The sequence below is a fragment of the Coturnix japonica genome, chromosome 15, assembly GCF_001577835.2.
Source record: "Coturnix japonica isolate 7356 chromosome 15, Coturnix japonica 2.1, whole genome shotgun sequence".
NCBI classification, from domain to species: Eukaryota; Metazoa; Chordata; class Aves; order Galliformes; family Phasianidae; genus Coturnix; species Coturnix japonica.
Window position 1 is genome coordinate 1,964,528 of NC_029530.1, and position 12,974 is coordinate 1,977,501.

The 12,974-nt window shown below is 42.5% G+C and overlaps 1 protein-coding gene across 3 annotated transcripts in view; it reads left to right on the forward strand.

Annotated features, from left to right (window-relative positions):
- GALNT9 (polypeptide N-acetylgalactosaminyltransferase 9) overlaps nucleotides 1–12,974 on the forward strand; it is a 297,062-nt gene that overhangs the window by 235,371 nt on the left and 48,717 nt on the right. For all 3 annotated transcript variants that reach the window (XM_015877661.2, XM_015877660.2, XM_032447875.1), the window contains 2 exons: nucleotides 6,437–6,634; nucleotides 11,890–12,007. In XM_015877661.2, the coding sequence (XP_015733147.1) occupies nucleotides 6,437–6,634; nucleotides 11,890–12,007 (316 nt within the window). The remainder of the gene's footprint in view (nucleotides 1–6,436; nucleotides 6,635–11,889; nucleotides 12,008–12,974) is intronic.

The following is a 12,974-nucleotide window of genomic DNA, read 5'->3' on the forward strand; positions in this document are numbered from 1 at the left end:
CTAAGTCTTATCCTGTGTGAATATTTTCCCCATGAATACTGAGTGTATTCATGTATTCAGTGGCCACATGGATTACTCCCACTCAGAGCACCCTATGGATTATTTGTGAGGCAATTAAAAACCTGCCAATTCCTTTACCACAGAAAAGAGCATTAACTTTCTGTTTGGTTTGTGTTCCATCTAACAGCCAGTTACCTGCAGTGTAATTTTAGTCTTCCATTCTGTGGCTGCTTTACCTGCCTAATCAGCTGGCAGATGAATTCATAGGGAATCAGAGAAGGGCTTCATTACTTTCTCATGAAATATGCAGAACTCTGACAATAAAATCCCCACATCTTTTCTTTAAACAATAGTCACCCCATAATGGGTGAGCTCTTGCCTTGGATCACGCGATAGCACTCAAAGGCTGCTCTCACAGCATAATTCTCTAGGGACATTTCTTCTAAACTGAAATACTGTCTGGTAGGATATTTAAAAAATACTCTACAACCTGACAGGTCAAATTAACTATTGAATTATTTATTTTACTGTGCTTAATTGCTGCTTTTTTGCTTCTCAGGTGATAAAATGTGGTAGCACAGAGCAAAGAGTTTTTACCAACCCGTTCCCCTTAAGTCTTTTGGCAGTGAGAACTAATACTGCTGCTGTGACAGCAGGAGTGGAGAGGAATGGAAGCATGGGAGGAGGCCAATGTGTAACAGTTTACTGGAAAGACAGACACTACAGTTTGCACAAAGAAACATCTCCCAGGAAAGTTACACATTCACGTCTGAAGAGATATTTAAGCTTGTGTCGTTTGATCTTCCCTTCATTGCACTGCAGATTTCCTGCTCTGACTTTTGTGTTAGGTCCATCCTCTGCGTGTGAAGCACTACGTGAGTAACTCTGAGCACAGGCAATTGCATTCTGGCTGCTAATTATATTGCAGAAGATGTTGAACGTTACACAGACTCCTGTCTTTGAGAGATGGGAAGGAATTATATGACAAGAAGGAAAGAACTTCACTACATTGTATCAGGGAGCAGGAGAGAAGAGAGAGAAGAAACGGGGTGTTAATTCTGTCGATGAGAAAAGGGGCACATTGAGTGAAGGAGGGCAGAAGTCAGTAAGTGAAAGGCAGAGACCACAATATATTAGCAGCCATAAAAAGGATGCTAGAAGCCATAAAAGAAGACATAATGATAGACTATTATTCTTGCTTTCTAGCTTAGGACTTGATTTTGCGCATATCACAGAAGTAGTACTGGAGGACTGAATGAAGATATGAAGTACTGTAGTAATTAAAATTTTGTCAGACAAAAGGAAGCAGAGAAGTAAGAGCATTCCATCAAAAAATTTCAATATACCAGACAGAGACAGCCTGACACGAGAAAGAAGACCTGAAATATAAGCTCAGTATCTGTCTGTCACTGCTATACACAGCCCGTCATCACTGACTACCCCAGAAGTTGTCAGTGTTTTAAATAGAAAATGGGGTTTTTAAGAAACTAAGTATAAGAGCTGGAGATCAAGATGCCAGGTCTACAGATAACCCCTTGCAGATATTATTTCATGCTGTACTATGTACTGCAATTGGCTGTAGTGGCCTTAAGCAGTGGAATATTGAGAAACTATATAATGAAAAAGGAAGTTGCTTTCCTTCTAATCTTCTGCTTTTGGCTTTGGTTATCCCAATTGCTTGATATTGGAGATGTCGTTACACATCTGTAGGACAAAGGCATAACAACTTTGCTTCCCATGGAAGTTCCCTTCCTTATGTTTTCATGTGGTGCATTGGAAGCCAAATTCAACCAGCAGGTAAGCACTCTGTCCTGCCTGTTCTAATTGAGCTCATGTGGCTCTTTGGGGGCCTGCCAAGCCTGGGAAGCTTTTTCCTTGTAGTGAGAGAAGCACTGAAGCCAAGGGTAAAATTGTTTGCAGTCCTCCTGTGCTGTCCCTCCCTTAGGATTCACACCTACCACTGCTGATCGGGCCATGCTCCTTTGCAACATCCCTGATAAGAAGCTGAGTTTGCCTTGGGAAGGAAGCCCTATTTGTGCAAAAGCAAAGAAAAGTATGTGTCTTTATTGAAGGAGTTTTTCCTCATCCAAATATGGGTTTCAATTTGATGACCAAATGGAATTTACATTTCAGATAGCAAAACTCTCCAGCAGGTGCTGAGCTGTGCTGGCTTTGCTCTGGCTGTGGGCTGCAGGTCTGCACCCCCAGGGGCACACAGGGGTGCTGATAGAGATGTCAGGGAGAACAGATGAGTAATTTCCCCTTCAATTTGAGATTGAGCGAGTATGATATATATATACATTCATTATCATATATATGATATGATATGATATATTTTCTTTTTTTTTAGTTCTCTGAACACTTATTTACAGGAAGGGAATTCTGCATGAAATATTCTTCATATGGCCTCAGCGGAGAATTATGTATGTCTTTAAATCTGCTTGTCTGGATCTGATAAATGTATATTGTCAGTAAAATCTGAGGTAGCGCATAAAGTCACGTGCAAAATAAGCTTTCAGCTTACACAGCGTTTTTCCTTATATTTCTTGCGGGCAGTGTGGGTTGGCAAAGCTTAGAAGTTGTGAAGCCCCACAAGCAGAAGAGTTGGGCAGCAGCAGGTCTGCCTCATGGTATGCATGTGGTTTCCTCTCTTAGATCACATGCACTTCTTCCTATGTTCATTTTGAAAAGACTGCTTGAAGTCAGTAGGAGGCTTTACATATTTAAGGGGTGAGTTACATACTTGTGTGCTGAGGAGCTCATTACTAACTTGTTTTTACCTGTTTCTTTTATCTGGAAGAAGCTGTTCTTTTAAGCGTTGTAAAAAATCAGGCTTCCCCATTGGCATGAACTCTGACAATCTGATAAGGATGCAAGATAGCATTCAATTCTTGTTTGCCCTGATGTCTCCTGGGGTTTGAGCTGCTCTGCTTTGGCCCAAAGTTAAAGATAGAATGAATATATTTTCAGAGTAAGACTTACAATGGGATTAGGGAAGTGAGTATGATCATAGTGTGACCCCGGCCTTTGCTCTCAATCTTCTCACAGATTTATTTTATATTCAGGGTTAAATTCTGCCTTGCAGCCCTTTTTCTAACTCTAATATTTATCTCAGGATCATTTACACAATACCAGTATTGCTGGAGCTCCCATAGAAGTCAACATGGGTGCTCAGTACCTTGGGAATTCCATACTTTGACCTCCACTTTTCTCACTGATGGGTGAAAACATGACATGTGTGTGCTATAATTAGAGAAATGCTAAACAGTCACTGTCAATTCAACACACCCCTTTGCTGTGATTTTGCTCTTGATTGGATTCTTGCCACAAATTCCCCAGGACAGTTTCTGCAAGGAGCCACTTAGCAGAACACCTGCTGCGGATGCTCCTACCAGCGTCACTGTGCTTGTGGGAAGCCCACCAATATTAGGGTAAAGCCTTATGCTCTGTGGAGTTTCAGTCATGCACTGTTAGCCACAGGACTGAGTCCTGGGAATGAGATGTTTGCAGAGTGTTACTGTATTCCAGAAGCTGCTTCAGAGAAATAAAACCCAAGTGAAAATAGCCGTTAGCTTAGCAAAGTCTATAAGAGTGTTAAATTTACTGTCCTCTCTCTTCTGACTTTATCCATTCACTAGCAATATATTCCAAGTGGGAGGATTCCACTGACAAATATATTCTTTTAGTAGAGACAGAAGGGAGGAACTTCTTTGTCACTCAAATTCTAACCCAAACTGTCTGCCTGTTTTTCATGAGGTGGTGGAAGGAAAAGAAACCAACCACAAAGCTGTATATGGTGAGGGACTACCTAGAAAGTTTATCCTTGGGATTATATTTAGTTTACTGAAATCCTGTCTATGAATTTACCTGGAAGAATTTTCCTCTTGTTAATCTTGTTATTATTATAACGTGTATTTGCTACTCTATTCCTATACCTTGATACAAGATAGGAAGTATTTTTGTTTTGCATCTGTGGAACCTAGGGATGAGTCTCAAAATTCACATCTGGCTCACCTAATCAGGCAGAGCTGAATCCTGCCTCACTGCCAGCAGTGGCCATGTGGGAAGGAAATATTCCAACCCCATACTGCAGTTCATCAGCACAGCATGGTGAGCCCATTTGGACTTCAGCTGCCTCTTCCACCCGGTCCTTTTTCTCCTGAAGTTGCCAGGAGCACCTGATATCTCCAGGTGTACAGCGGAGATGACAAAGCATGAGGAAAGAAAATAAATGAACTTTATGCCTATGAAGGGGATGAGTAAATCCAGATAATAATGTAGCAGCTTAAAATAAGGGGGAAAAAAAATAGAAATTTTTAGGAAAGATTTAATCATAATCCTTTGAAAAACCTTAAGCAGTTAGTCAAAGCTAGAATTACCAGCAAGGTTGACAAAGGATTTGATGACAGTGCAGCTCAGCCTACAGACACAAAGCTGTCATGCAAGTCTGCTGAATACAGCAGAGCTGTTCCAGAGCTGGACTTCTGTGGCAACAAGCAGCAACTAAAAAGAGTCTTGGATCTCAGGAATTTCCTAAGATAAGCAATGTAAACACAGTCTATTACCTTTTCCTGTTGAAGCTTGTAGTAGCACTTCATTAGGCAGACTGGCCATTGCCTGGAGATCATGGCAGATAGAAGAACAGCACAAGTAGTGCTGGTGGCACAGAGGGCACTGACAGAACCTGGGATCTGAATGTTCCTGTAGGTCCCTTTGAGATGCTCTAAGGCTCAGTGTTTGAATATCCCTAGCTATTTCTGCCATCCCTGACTGAGCAAGACAAGCTAAGAAATCTCACAGGTTTGCAATGCTAGCTGAGAAGTCACTCCATTTTGAGTTTTGCCAAGTAACAAAGAACTCTGATATGGATTTTCCTGTCCCATCTATGTCTGCATGTGGAGGGTGTGATCCAGGGTTTCCACATCCATGTGTGGTGGCACAAAATCAGTGATGGGAGAAGCTTGTCTGGTTGATGTCTGCCTCTAGGCTGGTGAATATAGATAGCATTATGGAAAGAACAAGCTAGATCCATCTTTTTTTTGTTTTTTGCATTCTTTCCTTCTTTTTTGGAGTTTTTTTCTGGTGGACACACACTGGGTTTTAAAGCAGTTAATCTCATAACTATAATCTCTTATTAATAGTAAAAGCTGCTTAGCCTGATTTGGCAGGTCATATTGGCTCTGTATGGGAGATGCATGTGTGTGGCCTCAAGACTGGCATACTGAATAATGCACTGCACCCCTGGGGAGGGGCAAGACAAGAGTGTGATGTCACACAAGCAGTCAGTGTACACAGAAGAGGAATATTTTGGCCATACCTGAGTACAGAGGAAACGTTATCTTCTTACTGATGAGATCAGAAAACTTGTGATAGCTCAGACTGAGGCAATGCAGAAGGGAAATGGAGGCTGAGTTAACTTCATAACTTGCCCCTTTCATTTAGCCTACACAAGAAAATACACGGCAACAAACAAAATAGGAGATAACAGAACATAAAACAACCAACTTGAAAGCACGAAGGAATGATTTCCTTTTAAGCTACAAAAAAGGGAAAAGTGCTCGGCTCCTACTGGCTCTGTGAATCGCAGCAAACCCCCCTTCCCTCACAGAAGGTAAGCGGAGAGCTCTGCAAAATCTTCAAAGTTTGTTTCAAGGGGAAACAGTTACAAAAGAAGGAAGCGATGGCCCTTATATGTGTCTGTTACCTTTTAGGATCTGTTTCTCTCAAACTTCTTAGCAATTTCAGACTGCCTTGGCCAGAAGCGAGTGGTTCCTGAAACACTTTGGGACACAGCTTCTGTTGAAAGCACGTTGATGTTTTAAAGCCTTTTGAAATGATGGCACATTTCCTGCAGGTTTCTTCTTCTGTACCATCTGGCTATTGAAACCTTCTCATCATCAGAGAGGTTTTAGAAGACACAATGCAGCCTTGTTAGTCATTCAAACAAGATCCGATGGAGTCAGTCCTTCAGAAACAAGATTTAAATCTTTGAGTAACCTTCAGATTCATCCTCTGTTCTGCACTTTGTTCTTCATACCTCATCAGCAGGAGGCATCCCGGTGCTGTAGACATTAATGGACTGTTAATACTCTGGTTATGGTGACTCTCAACACTTACCCATTACAGATTGAAATGATGTTCTCAAGGCATAAGAATAAAGCCTTTGGTAAATTTTATGTTATTAAACACAAAGGGGTAGAACTCCATAAGGGCAATAATTTGTGTGAGGCTGCTATGTGAATACTGCCATGCCAAACCTCAGCCCATTTACTCTACGACAGTGACATGCATTTGATCTTGCCAAGATATGTTATGGTCTGCCATATCACTGGGTTACTGCTCTCAGTATTAGAGAACATTGTTTTATCAGACTGCAAAGAGGGGCCATGGATAACTGGATGGCTGCAAAATGTTTTGCTATTTTTATTATTCTCAGGGTGGAACCTGCACTTACCCGGATCAAAGAAGACAGAAAGCGAATCATCTTACCAGCAATTGACAACATCAAGTACAACACTTTTGAAGTGCAGCAATACGCCAATGCAGCCCATGGCTACAACTGGGGCCTCTGGTGCATGTACATCATCCCACCACAGGACTGGCTTGATAAAGGGGACGAGTCAGCACCCATCAGGTAAATCTCCTACATGCTGTCACTTTGTGCTTACAACATCTCCATCTTAGCAGTCTGCCAAGGGGCAGTTTAAGTGAAGCAAGGCTGTAGACTTTGTGCCAGAGGTAGTAAAATGTAAGTGAGGAACATGGATGGGTCTGCAAAACTATGAATGCATGTGTGGCATTTCAGAGCTGCACCACAATGTGCACACAAGTGCTGTGCTCTAGTTGTGAAAAAGTGATTCAGGTTCATTTTGTGGCCCTTACTAGGATAGAAAGATCTTTTCCATCTATGTTTTATTTTACACACGGGCCCTGGCATGGGTAATGAGTCAGATAACATTGCATGTATGAAAAACGAAGGTATTTTTAATGTGATTGCAAGGAGGTTGGTTTCACTTTGGGTCTGTAGGCAGCAGTCTTGGACATCAGCCCAAACCAGAGCTTCCCAGCAGCACTAGCAGGAGATGTGTTAGCCTGGTCTCAGTGGAGAGCTGCTCTTTTTTTGGAGAACTTTGTGCATGTTATCAGTTTTCCCACTGTGTGAATTCTAAAATGAAACCAGACCACAGAAGCAGAGCATCGTTTTATTTTCTCTGTAAGGTAACATTTTTTCCTTACAGAAATGAAATTTGCTAAGGAAATACTGATTCAGGAATTGTCATAATCACAAACTACCTGCTTAGAGGCTTCTTCATCCTGATATATCAGCTCCACCTTAAAGTGAGCTAAAGCTCTGTCATATGGTTTCAGTGAAGATGATGTACCTCCTTTCAGCATAGAGCCTGAGTTGCCAGGTTCTGAGATGTCTGTTCTCAGTCCATCCAAACAACCTTGAACAATGCACCCAACTGGAAAGACCCTGGTAGTCTTTTAGGAGTGTTGGGACACCGATGGGTTGTTCACATTTCTAAATGATTGGCTGGGTGGGACCATCTCACTGTTAGGTTCATTCTCATGCCCTGCACTTGCAAAACAGACGTACAGCAACACTGACCTAACTTATCACAGCACAGCACAGTTCTTCAGCACTGACCCTTTGCTCAGCTTGAAACCTCAATAAGCAGGAAAGTAATTACTTAGAAAATCAGTTTTCTTGGATAACATGCCCTGTCCTCCCATCATTGTTTTAAAAGCACAGGCATTCTCTATCTATTTCACTCAGCTCTGAGAAATAGATATTGAAGTTGAAAAATTAATCAGCCAAAGGTTTCACTCCTGAAATCAGGGTTTCAGTCTTTTATTCCCAAAAGATTTTGCACACTTCATTACTTCCAGTTTATATGTGGAATCACTTTATTAATCTTCACATCAGTTGTTCTCATATTTGAGTCTGTTCTATTTTGGAGAAACATCATCAAATGGCAGATAAGACTGAGCTAGGAGGCTAAAGTTAGTTAAACCTCAGCAAGTTCCTTGGACAAGTTCTGTAGCAGGGGTAGCTAATGAAGTATCCATACTGAAGTATGGAATTCTGCAAAGTATTTCTGGAGATTCATATATCAATCTTTCTAATAGGGATTAAGGAATCTCATCCCTGTGCTGCTGTGAGAAGGGTTAGTTTTCTTTCAGCAGTACTGCCTCCATTTACCATGGGCTTTCCTTGGGTGTGCAGTCAAGTACTCACCAGAGTTACACTGGCGCTGAGTTGGACAGGTACTGAGATGCTCTGGATACAGAAGCACCTCTCTGCAAATTATGAATTACATGCCCTAAAATGCAGAGACATCAATGTTGAACCGTGAACACTTACATGGCTCCCTGGGAACACGTGCTTTGAAGGCAGTGATCTAGGAGAGCGGGGCTTCTGCTTGATAGTCACGCTGCACTGATTTCTGATGGATGGATTTGCTAAAGCATTTGGCTGTGCTATTGTGTTATGCCGGCCTATAGACACACAGTGCAATTTTGTGGCTTTTAAATGAGATGCCATTGTAATTATGGTGATGAAAAGAGGGAACGTATGAATGCTATTAATGAGAAGTCTTCACTAAGAAGTGAAAGTTTAAGGCATGCTTGATATGAACTTGGTAACTGTAAAAATGTAAGGTGTGTTTCTAAAAGCAAGGGGAAACTTGAAAAGTAGCAGACTTTCAAAATCGCCTCAAGTTTGATACAGGTTTAATTTTCTAACCAGCACCCCACATGGTAAACTGCAACTATGTCCAGTTTTCAGGGCACACAAACTGTTCCACAGCGATGGTGTTTAGATCCACGTGTCTTTTCAATGCTTTCATAAGATCGTATTTCATCAACAACTACACATTCATTCAGCACTTGCTGATACCATCACTCCTAAGGCTTCCTTTTACACTGCCTTTTCAAATAGGGAGTTTGCTTGGAGACTCTGTGTATTCTGTAAAAGAAAAGGCTAATAACTGGTAGCACTATGATGCTTTTGTGTTTGGCATGGCCGAATACTTACTCCTGGATCTCCCAAGGGACCGAAGGTTTGCAGTGGAAACTACGTGTCCTGGTATCAGTGAGGATCAGAGCCCGGCTGCTGCAGTCCAAGTGACAAAAGGGATGTAGCCTTGAAGTGCAAACAGCAGTAAAGGAGTAGCAAGAATAAAGTGTCAGATTTTGTAAAGATTTCTGCTACAGTTCAAAGTCAGTTCCTTTTCTTCCCCTGTGCTAACAGTCTGAAATTTGGAGCAATTGATGTTTCCCAATTCAGCTTCTGCAGGCAATCCATTTTGCATGTTTGACATTTAAGATGTGAGATGTCTCTAACGCGAAGATTTAAATGAGGATGGTTATTTTGACACGCTGTGTCCATCACGTCATTTTCCATTTGTGCTCCTGAGAACACTGCCCAAAAACGTCCTTATCATCTGGCAACAAACTGTGTAACAAAGGATACTTTTTTCAGAGGGTTTCTAACGAATTTGGCTATGCATTGAAACAGGATGGATTTTTTTCTGCATACAAAAGATAACACCGCATTTTGGAACAGCAAGGAAGGTGCCTTCTCTCCAGAGCTCTGTCTGGCTCGTCTTCCCTCATCTGCTGTGATTTTGATGGACTGCTCTGTTTGATTTCATGATCAGCAGCCACCAACACTGGAGTCATTAATCAGCCTTCCTCAGCCGAACGTTGCACAGCTTTCTGCTTTATCTTCCTTCTGCAGCAGCGGTGCATTTCATTGTTGCATATGTTCTCACTTACTGCTCTAATATGCCATAGCTTGGTACTGTGAGAAGTGTGTGTGCGCACATCGAGTCAGACACTGCAGAAAGCATGTGTGTCTCACACATGGATGCAAATGAGCACCTGACATGCCCACAGGCTGCCTGCTTTGGCTGAAGCCTGTGTGCCTTCCTCACATGCCTCATGCTGGTCCATCACACCGATGGTGATGCAGCCACCTTTAGGTGTCTGATGGGCATCCTGCCTGTTCCAGAAGCTCTATTCCTGCAGGGCTCCAGAATGTTATTCTGCATCCTTACTGCCCTGCCATTCCTAGCCAAGCTTTCTGGGTTGCTTTATTTTCCGCTGCTGTTTCTCTCCAATACAATTAGCATACCTTCCCTTCAGTAAGCTGGACAGTTTTTTTTTTTCCTGCAGCTACTGAACAGCAAATCTATCCTCCAGTTCTGTTCCTATAGCCTGGTGTGACTCTTTCATTGCAGAAGGCATGATTTGTAAGAAAAACTAAATGCTTATGCAGCCTCCCCAACTGCTGACTCTCCAGGAGAGTGTATTGAAAGTAGTAGATACAGTGGGGTTTTTTAGATATGAGAGGAACCCAGTGGTTACAGCCAAGCAAAGGTCTCATGCTTTACAAGGGGCAGTTTTGTTAAAGGTGTTTTCAATACGGCAATGACACTGCAGTCCGGTATAAAATAAAGCTTAAAGTGTGTTTATAAATGAATGTTAAGATTTTAAGCTGGTAAGGCAGACCTGAATTTTTTACCCAGTATTATCTGTGCTTTGAAGTTAGAGAAACAGAGGCAGGGGGAGGTGATCCACTGAAGATCAAATGAATGACAGAGATGGGAGCAGAGTTGAGGTCTCCTGAGTCCCAGCACCGTTACCAGCTCACTGGGCTGTGCAATCGTATTACACTTAGTTTACAGTTGGATCAGTCAAAGCACAGGAAAGTTAAGGGCCTGGGCTTGAGGAGAACTAAATTTCCCAGACTTTGCTTGAACTTGATGAAGTCTTGGCATGCACTGTTCAGAAAACTCAACATTGTGCTTCCTGGGCAGCTGCTTCAATTGCATCAGGATGTGCCTGGGACAAAGCCTCAGACTTATAATTTCCAGCTTTCCCTGCACTGCCCACACTTGTATTCAGCTTCCAGGGCTGCAGCCGAGCTGAGGTGCAGGTGTGTAGTGGCCATAGGTAGGCAGATTCAAGGGGAGATACAATGACAGTGGATATTTTTTACACAGTGTCTCTGATGAGCAGGCTGTCATCCCTTCTGCCATTGCACAGCTATTGCTGCTCATTCCTAAATACATTTATTTTTTTCAGAATATGCCACAAGGGCTCGTGGAGACTGTTTGCATTTACATACATCAAATGAGAAAAAGTAAAACCTAGAAGGGAGGGAGGGAGTTGCAAAGGTAGTCCTCAGTGGCATTTGTCTGTGAGTGATGATTATGTAGTTGCATCCAAAATGTATTTCCCGTCCCCGCTCAATTAACAGGTTGGTATTTTAATGGACAGAGCCGTCAGCTGCAAAAATCCATCTCACGTGGAGAGAGACTGCAGCACCTGAGAGCAGACTGCAAAACCTACAATTTCTGCTCCTCATTAGGAATGAAGGAGACCATCCTCAAGGGATCATCCTACTGCTTTAAGGAGCTGCCTCTGGGGGATTTTTTTAGGGAGCTAGAAAGGAAGCGGGTCTAATCCCAAGCTAGTAGCACCATGCTCTAGCGTTCACCCAGTGACGTCTGTTCTTAGCTTTATGCGCATAAAAAGGCAAATGAAGAGAGCAGCTCGTGCTGTTTCTCCCCATTCCCTTCCCTTTTTTGTCCTGGTTAATGCTTACTTTCAGTTTCATTTACTTGCAGGGAGTATTAACCTCACATCCCACGTGTGTCTCATGGACAACTAGTCCAAGTGTGTCTGGCAATGTGCTTGTTGTTTGGGTGGCTCTGGTTGCACAAGGTCACTGTCCATTGGAGGATGGAAGTAAAAGCTAGCAGATAAATTTTACAGCCTTCAGCACTGAACAGTGTTTTGTGTGTGTAAATTTATTGTGAAATGGTTTCCGTAGTTGCTAAAAAATGACTTCATTTTTTCTTTAATCTCTCTGTGCAGGACACCAGCCATGATTGGATGCTCATTTGTAGTAGACCGAGAGTATTTTGGTGAGATTGGCTTGCTTGACCCTGGCATGGAGGTCTATGGAGGAGAAAACATTGAATTAGGCATGAGGGTGAGTAAGAAAGAAGACACTTTGTGCAATGTTTATTTGCAAAGAAAAATGGGAGCCTGTGGCCCAACAGAATTGCTGCCTGACTGATAGGCTATTATGCTGAAGTAATTGTTACTGCAGAGCTATCTAGAACTGACATTCCCAGTAAATGGATGTTCCTGGCCTTACTGGCATTGCAACGACTGATAACAGTCAGAAATATGGTTCGTTGGTTCATTTTGTCAGTGTCTGAACTCAATGAGACAGATTCTTCTCCTTTCCCGGTAGCTCGGTTTGTGATAAGAGCTATGCTAACAGTCTTTGTGTGCTCACAGTGCAGATGATGATGTACGTACGTAGTCTTAGCAGACACAATGCCAACAGAGAACTGAGGCCAGGCTGGAAGAAATCAGTTGTAGTGTTCTATGTTCTGCTCATAATGAATGCAGTGGTATTTTATAAAGATAAGGGTCTTCTTTATAGAATAAGCACTACAGGGTGTAGGTGTCCAATCCTGCTGGCCCCAAAGACTATGAGGATAATGTTGGAGAAGTCACAGAGTGCACATCTTGAGGAAGGCAACGTTGGCAAACGTCAGGTACAGCGATCTCAGAAAAATGTACAGAAATCAATGTACTTTTGTGTGTATCCATCTTCCCACCTGCCTCCACCCCCTTCAGCCCAGCACACAAGGACTCCTGTGGGCACAGAACTGAGCATATGGCTATCTGCAATAGTTAGGATCTGGCTGAGCTCTGGTTGGGAGGGATTTGGGAAGATGTTCTTACACAAAATGACACTTCACAGATGCTGAAAAGGTATGTGAAGAAGGGGTGGATTTTGCCTGGTTCTTACAACAGTGGAGAGCGTGGACAGATGGCTTCTGGATAGCATCAGGCTTCTGAGCCTATAAGAGGTTTGATAGTTGTGATCCTTTGCCCTTGTTTTCAAGGTGGTCCTTTCCAGCAAGTCCTTCTAAAGTCCAAGG